General features: G+C 51.7%; 1 protein-coding gene across 1 annotated transcript in view; it reads left to right on the top strand.

Moving 5' to 3' along the window:
* The window catches only part of dhx9 (DEAH (Asp-Glu-Ala-His) box helicase 9), an 8,876-nt gene extending 1,706 nt beyond the window's left edge, over positions 1–7,170 (top strand). Inside the window, 25 exon segments of the mRNA XM_029524522.1 lie at positions 1–69; positions 160–308; positions 1,585–1,631; positions 1,785–1,921; positions 2,001–2,090; positions 2,184–2,345; positions 2,436–2,513; positions 2,623–2,814; positions 2,904–3,045; positions 3,127–3,209; positions 3,303–3,459; positions 3,536–3,633; positions 3,708–3,921; positions 4,040–4,134; positions 4,349–4,422; positions 4,496–4,648; positions 4,729–4,889; positions 5,031–5,142; positions 5,233–5,394; positions 5,482–5,609; positions 5,705–5,934; positions 6,070–6,185; positions 6,267–6,464; positions 6,560–6,649; positions 6,651–7,170. The exon segment at positions 1–69 is cut by the window's left edge and continues 86 nt beyond it. Of these exon segments, the coding sequence (XP_029380382.1) occupies positions 1–69; positions 160–308; positions 1,585–1,631; positions 1,785–1,921; positions 2,001–2,090; positions 2,184–2,345; positions 2,436–2,513; positions 2,623–2,814; positions 2,904–3,045; positions 3,127–3,209; positions 3,303–3,459; positions 3,536–3,633; positions 3,708–3,921; positions 4,040–4,134; positions 4,349–4,422; positions 4,496–4,648; positions 4,729–4,889; positions 5,031–5,142; positions 5,233–5,394; positions 5,482–5,609; positions 5,705–5,934; positions 6,070–6,185; positions 6,267–6,464; positions 6,560–6,649; positions 6,651–6,858 (3,345 nt within the window). The 3' untranslated portion in view covers positions 6,859–7,170.
* Positions 7,171–7,188: the final 18 nt, after the last annotated feature.

Below are 7,188 nucleotides of genomic sequence, written 5' to 3'. Positions count from 1 at the left end.
GCTCAGTGGGACCGAGGAGCAAACCTGAAGGAGTACTACGCCAAAAGAGACGAACAGGAAGCACAGGCGGTACGACTTCCTTTTCCTCAGAGACGCTCCACAGTCAAACCTGGACTGGTTGGAGACTGATCGTGTCTTTGACCTGGTGGTTTTTTACAGACGCTGGAGTCGGAGGAGGTGGACCTGAATGCTAGTCTCCATGGCAACTGGACCCTGGAGAACGCCAAAGCCCGTCTGAACCAATTCTTCCAGAAGGAGAAAACCAGCGCCGAATATAAATACAGCCAAGTGGGACCAGACCACAACAGGTCTGGACTAGAAAACGCCAACCATGTCCAGTCTGATATGTCCCATCTGAGCTGGTTTCACTTAAGACCAGATTCTTCTTCATCATCATCGTCACTTTTAAAAGTTTAAGATCTGTAAACTGTTTTTCCTCCAAGAACGATCGGTCCTGCTGCTGATTTACAGAATTGGGTTTAAAATTTGTCATCAGTTCTTATTAAAGTGGTTTAATAAGAACAAACTGGCATTTAAAGGGTTAAACCCAAAATGGCTGAACACTTACTGTCCTGATAAATAATGTGATATATTAATAATATTATTACAGTTTTTGATGTTGACTGTTATTTTCATCAGAAGGAATCAGGCCAGGGACTCCTGAGTAGTGATGATGGTGATGAAGGCTGGTAGACCCTTCAGGTCTTCAGGATGTCCCTGTGTGTTTTTTTTGCTGGACTGCTGTAAACCTAGAGACCCCTGGAGTGTGTGGAACACCTCAGAGATCTCACTGATCTGTACTGATGCCAGAGTGCAGGTGGAGACCTGGGTCCAGACCCCCGAGGCATTGAGAACTCAACAGCTGAGTTTACGGATTAACTCACCTCTAGTAGTCGGCCCGAGGCCTGCAGGTGACAGACGTGTCCTATAGTGAGACAGGCTCTTGGTGGTCCATGCAGGGCTGCCATAGTTACAAATGGAAGACCTGACCTAAGACCAATGACTCTTGGGATATGTTGGGAAACCGAGGATCCAGTGGGTGGATCCCTGGTTTCCCAGGGGCACGAGGCTTCAATGCAGCCTCAGAAGGGTCAGACCCAGACCTGGACTTGGCTCTGGTTTCTCTAAGCTAATGATGATTAAAAACAGATTCCACCTCAGAACCCACCGGTCCTTTGATATGAAGGGAACGATCAGTATTTTTTGAGGGAACATCTTGTGTGCTGACCAACACTCTGCTGGTGAATCTGAGAGTGGGAACGCTGATGTGACACCAGAACTCACAACCAAACTGAAGGAAGACATGAGGCGGCCTTTAGGTGCACTAAATCTGCCCCATGGATGCAGCTCTGGGCTCTGTGAAGTCTGGTTGTGATTTCTGGTGTCACTGTTCACCGCAGGGCTGAGAGAGAATCAGAGCTGCTGATTGGTGTTTGTTAATCCTGAGTCCAGCAGAAAATCACACAGGCTTCCTGCTGAGAGCAGCAGGTGAGTTCATCACGTCAGCCTCGACTTCTGTCCCAGGCTCTTAGCTCGAAAGGCTCACAGGAAGTTAGAACATGATGTCTGTGTTTGCCTCTGCAGGAGCTTCATCGCAGAGATGCAGCTGTTTGTGAGACAGCTGGGCAGAAGTAAGACCCTCAGATATTTCTGTCTATGACGTCATTTTTTTCCACTTGAAACTGAAATCATTTTGGGAAACTGAGGCCCAAACGGCTCACAGATGAGTTTCCTTGGACCTGAATGAAGACACTGAAGCTTAGATCTAAGTGTCTGTCCTGCAGGGATCACGGCTCGGGAACACGGCTCCAACAAGAAGCTGGCGGCCCAGTCATGCGCTCTGTCCCTGGTCCGACAGCTCTACCACCTGGGGGTCATTGAGGCGTATTCTGGACTCACCAAGAAGAAGGAAGGAGAAACTGTACGGCAGCAGAGGAAACTAATCAGCTTCTCCTCACAGGGGAGTCTGTTGTGTCTCACTGTGTGTATTGTGTGTCCAGTTGCAAGCGTTTGAGGTCAACGTGTCTCCAGACCTGAAACAGCAGCTGGCCAATGTGGTCCAGGAGCTGGGAGTCCACATCCCCCCTCTGGTGAGTCACCTGAAATCTTGATTCAGCAGAGACCTGTTGGCTAATGCAGCATGTCTGACCTGATGTCCCGTGTCCCCCGTCCGTCCCGTTCAGCCCGCCGACCCCAGCAGCTCCGTGTCACTGGTTCAGGGGAAGATGGCCACCTTCGAGCCATCGCAGCGCCAGACTGGAGCTGGCGTCGTCCCCTGGTCTCCACCACAGGTGAACTGGAACCCCTGGACCAGCAGCAACATTGACGAAGGACCACTGGCCTACGTGAGTCTGGGGGGAGGCGGGGGTCAGGGTCCTAGAAGAAGGTTTTAACAGGAATGGGCCTCATCATCATCATCATCTTCATCCTTATAGTGCACTCCGGGGCAGATCAGCAGTGACCTGCACAACGAACTGATGTACCAGCTGGAACATGATGACAACCTGCAGAAGGTCAGTCCAGAGTCCGTCTGCCTGGTCAGGGCTGGACTCAGACTTCAACCACCACTTGAGTCGCTCCCATGTTTCGCAGTGAGTAAACAGGAAATGTCTCTGTGGCCAGATGCTGTCAGACCGCGACCAGCTGCCAGTCAAACAGTTTGAGGAGGAGATCATGGCGGCTGTCGACCAAAGTCCTGTGGTGATCATACGGGGAGCCACAGGATGCGGCAAAACCACCCAGGTCCCTCAGTACATCCTGGACCGGTTCATCAAGGGAGTCCGAGCGTCAGACTGCAACATTGTGGTCACTCAGGTAAACGCCACGTCCAACGAGCCGTCTTTCAGCTCTGACCTCTGACCTTTCTGAAGGCCAGGTGATGCACTTCCTCTTCCTCTGTGCAGCCGAGGCGGATCAGTGCCGTGTCTGTTGCCGAGAGAGTTGCCTTTGAAAGAGGGGAGGAGCTGGGAAAGAGCTGCGGCTACAGCGTCCGCTTCGAGTCCATCCTCCCTCGACCCCATGCCAGCGTCCTCTTCTGCACCGTTGGTCTGAATTTCAGTTTCTTCCTCATTGATTTAACTGGATTTGAGCAGCATGGTCGGGACTCTGATGGGTTTGGTGTTTCAGGTGTGCTGCTGAGGAAGCTCGAGGCAGGAATCAGAGGCATCAGTCACGTCATTGTGGATGAAATTCATGAGAGAGATATCAATGTGAGTTCAATCACCACTGATCCATCTCAGAGGCTGTGTTGTCATTTCCTGTGATCTTTGACCCCTCCCAATCCCTTCCTGGGTTCTTTGCAGACTGACTTCCTGATGGTGGTCCTCAGAGACGTGGTCCAGGCCTACCCGGAGATCCGCATCATCCTCATGTCGGCCACCATCGACACCACCATGTTCAGAGAATATTTCTTCAACTGTCCCATCATCGAGGTGTATGGTCGCACCTTTCCTGTTCAAGGTACCTCTGTCAGCCGACCCCATCCAGGTCCCCGTCCAGGTCTTTTGACTTGACTCTTACATTTCTGTGTCTGCAGAGTATTTCCTGGAGGATTGCATCCAGATGACCAACTTTGTTCCTCCACCGATGGACCGGAAGAAGAAGGACAAGGACGAAGAAGGAGGAGACGATGATGTAAGTCATCTGAACATCAGGATTTTGTAATTTAGAGAGCGTCAGCTGGTTTTGAACTCGTGTCCTGTCCGCAGACCAACTGTAATATGATCTGTGGGCCGGAATACACGGTGGAGACGAAGAACTCCATGTCTCAGATCAACGAGAAGGAGACGTCCTTCGAGCTGGTCGAGGCGCTTCTCAAATACATCGAGACGCTGCAGGTGGCCGGTGCCGTGCTCATCTTCCTGCCCGGGTGGAACCTCATCTACTCCATGCAGAGACACCTGGAGACCAACCCGCACTTTGGTATGTCTGCAGACCATGGACAGCAGAAACATGGAGTGGACCTTTTTGAGATTTGAACAGATGAATGACACCAGCAGAAGCAGGCTTCAGACTCAGGGCTTCGCTTTCTTGTCCACAGGAAGTAACCGATACCAGATCCTGCCGCTCCACTCTCAGATCCCCCGGGAGGAGCAGAGGAGGGTCTTTGAACCAGTTCCTGACAACATCAGGAAGGTGTAGACCCTCTGACCTCTGACCCCTGACCTCCCCATGGTTTTATTAAAATCAGCAGATTTTCCACTTAAACCTACCAAAGCAACAACAACCACAATGTAGTGTGGAAGTGATAGAATTTCTCTTATTGTTTATCAGACAGAGATTCTGTGACCTTCCTCCTGTTTTAAATCTAAATCAACATGTTTGTTAAACCTGCGCCTGGATCTTTCAGGTGATTCTGTCCACCAACATCGCAGAGACAAGCATCACCATCAATGACGTAGTCTACGTCATCGACTCCTGCAAGTGAGTCTGAGCGTCAGTCTGACTTCCTGGATGGTGGCCATGAATACTGATGTGCCCTCTGATGTGTCCACAGGCAGAAGGTGAAGCTCTTCACGTCGCACAACAATATGACAAACTACGCCACAGTCTGGGCCTCAAAGACCAACCTGGAGCAGAGGAAGGGTCGAGCCGGCCGAGTGCGTCCCGGATTCTGCTTCCACCTCTGCAGCCACGCTCGCTTTGAGAGGTGTGGATACCCCGGTGCCGTCAGTGATGTCAGACGCGTGTGCGATTGTCATATCAGATGTGTGCATTGTGTCTCTGCAGGCTGGAGACTCACATGACTCCAGAAATCTTCAGGACGCCGCTGCACGAAGTCGCTCTGAGCATCAAACTGCTTAGACTCGGAGCCATCGGACACTTCCTGTCTAAGGCCATCGAGCCACCGCCGCTGGATGCCGTCATCGAAGCTGAACACACTCTGAGAGGTACAACACACACACACACAGGGTTACAGCCTATATGAGGTCAATGACACTGTGAGCTGTCAGCTGAATTCTTTAAATCAACAACAAAAATGCATTTTAAACAAATACATTTCAGACTGTGTGTCTCTGTGTGTGTTGCAGAGCTGGATGCCCTGGACACCAACGATGAGCTGACCCCCCTGGGACGGATTCTGGCTCGACTCCCCATCGAACCCCGACTGGGGAAGATGATGATCATGGGCTGCATCTTCCAGTCAGTGTCTCCTCTTTACATCAGTCTGTTTCCTGTCTGGGGGCTGGGGGGGTGTCCTCTGGGTGAACTCAGTCCTCTGTCTCCCTCCAGTGTCGGTGACGCCATGTGCACCATCTCGGCTGCTTCCTGTTTCCCAGAGCCGTTCATCAGTGAGGGGAAACGACTTGGTTTCGTGCACAGAAACTTTGCTGGTAGTCGTTTCTCCGACCACGTAGCTCTGTTGTCGGTGTTCCAGGTCTGGGACGAAATCAGGTTGGCAGGGGGCGGGGCTTCTTCTTCTGCGACTGAAGGACTGCTTTATATAAGTGTGTGTGTGTGTGTGTGTGTGTTCGTGTTCAGGGTCAATGGAGAGGAGGCAGAAAGTCGTTTCTGTGAACACAAACGTCTCAACATGTCGACTCTCAGAATGACCTGGGAGGCCAAAGTCCAGCTGAAGGAGATCCTTGTCAACTCTGGGTTCCCTGAAGGTACCTGAACACACTACTGACCAGAGGTCAAAGGTCATAGTGACCCCCCTGAAGTGTCGAAGCATTCAGAGACACATTGCCCCCCCCCCCCACAGAGACTCTGCTGACCCAGGTGTTCAACCCGGTGGGGCCAGATAACGGTCTGGATGTGGTGGTTTCCCTGCTCACCTTCGGCTTGTACCCGAACGTCTGCTACCACAAAGAGAAGAGGAAGATCTTGACCACGGAGGGACGGAACGCTCTGATCCACAAGTCCTCCGTCAACTGCCCCTTCAGCAGCCATGACATGACCTACCCTTCCCCCTTCTTCGTCTTTGGTGAGAAGGTGAGTCTTTCTTGCTGTTGACCTCTGACCTTTAGCATCAGGAACATGCAGTAAACATGGTGGATGTTAACAGTTTGATGTAAAAGACGGCCTTTTGAACATCACAAGGAAATAACCAAAAAGACCCTGTTCCAGATCCGGACCCGGGCCATCTCAGCTAAAGGGATGACCCTGGTTAGTCCTCTGCAGCTGCTGCTGTTTGCCTGTAAGAAGATCAGCTCCGGTGTGGACGTGGTGGAGCTGGACGACTGGTGAGTTCAGCGGGGTCACCGGTTCGATCCCCGTCTCTTGGCACTATAAGCTCAGACTCACAGAACGTCTCCTCCCTCCAGGATCAAGCTGAAGATTCCTCACGAGGTGGCAGGGGGGGTCGCTGCCTTACGGGCCGGACTGGAGGCACTCGTGGTCGAGGTGACCAAAGACCCGGAGTACATCAAACAGATGGACCCGACCAATGAGACACTCCTCAACCTCATCAGACACATCTCCAGACCGTCAGCAGCTGGAATCAACATGAGCAGCACACAGAGGTGACGCACGCGCACACACACACACACACACACCATCTTTGTTGCCATGGAGACGAGCCCTGAACCAGCAGCTGATTTCCTCCCCTCTCTGACAGGATGGGCGATGGACCTCGACCCCCTAAGATGGGACGCTTCGATGGTGGAGGGGGGGGCTACAGAGGAGGGGGAGGAGGTTACAGAGGAGGTGGGGGGGGGGTACAGAGGAGGCTATGGAGGTGGGGGGGGCTACAGAGGAGGAGGATATGGTGGTGGACGGGGGGGCTACAGGGGCGGAGGATATGGAGGAGGAGGAGGAGGAGGAGGGGGCTACAGGGGTGGGGGTGGCTACAGGGGTGGGGGAAGCGGGGGTTATGGAGGAGGTGGGGGCCGAGGAGGGTACAGAGCAGCCTATTAACTTCCTGTCAGCACGATGATGTCATCCTTCAAATTGTGAAAAGTCAACGTGACTCAGTTTTATTGTGAAAGTCAGTGATGATATTTTTTCTGTTGTTGTACATAAAAACATTTGTTCTGATGATGAAGATTGAAGCTTCTGATTGGTCTCTTTTTGTCTCAGTTGCTAAAATCATCAGAAATCAGTGAGGCTGTGAAGATGTTGCTCATCAGTGTATCTGCCTGATTTCTTTCATTGTTTGTTGGAAACATCCTCAATAAATATTGTACAATAAAGGGTTTTTTGCCTTTTATTTTGAAAAGGCAGTGCTCATTTGTGGTTTCATAAGAG

Source organism: Echeneis naucrates, chromosome 17, assembly GCF_900963305.1.
Source record: "Echeneis naucrates chromosome 17, fEcheNa1.1, whole genome shotgun sequence".
In the NCBI taxonomy this organism is placed as follows: domain Eukaryota; kingdom Metazoa; phylum Chordata; class Actinopteri; order Carangiformes; family Echeneidae; genus Echeneis; species Echeneis naucrates.
Note: the sequence above shows the minus strand (reverse complement) of the source record. Positions and strands in the feature narration are given on the sequence as shown.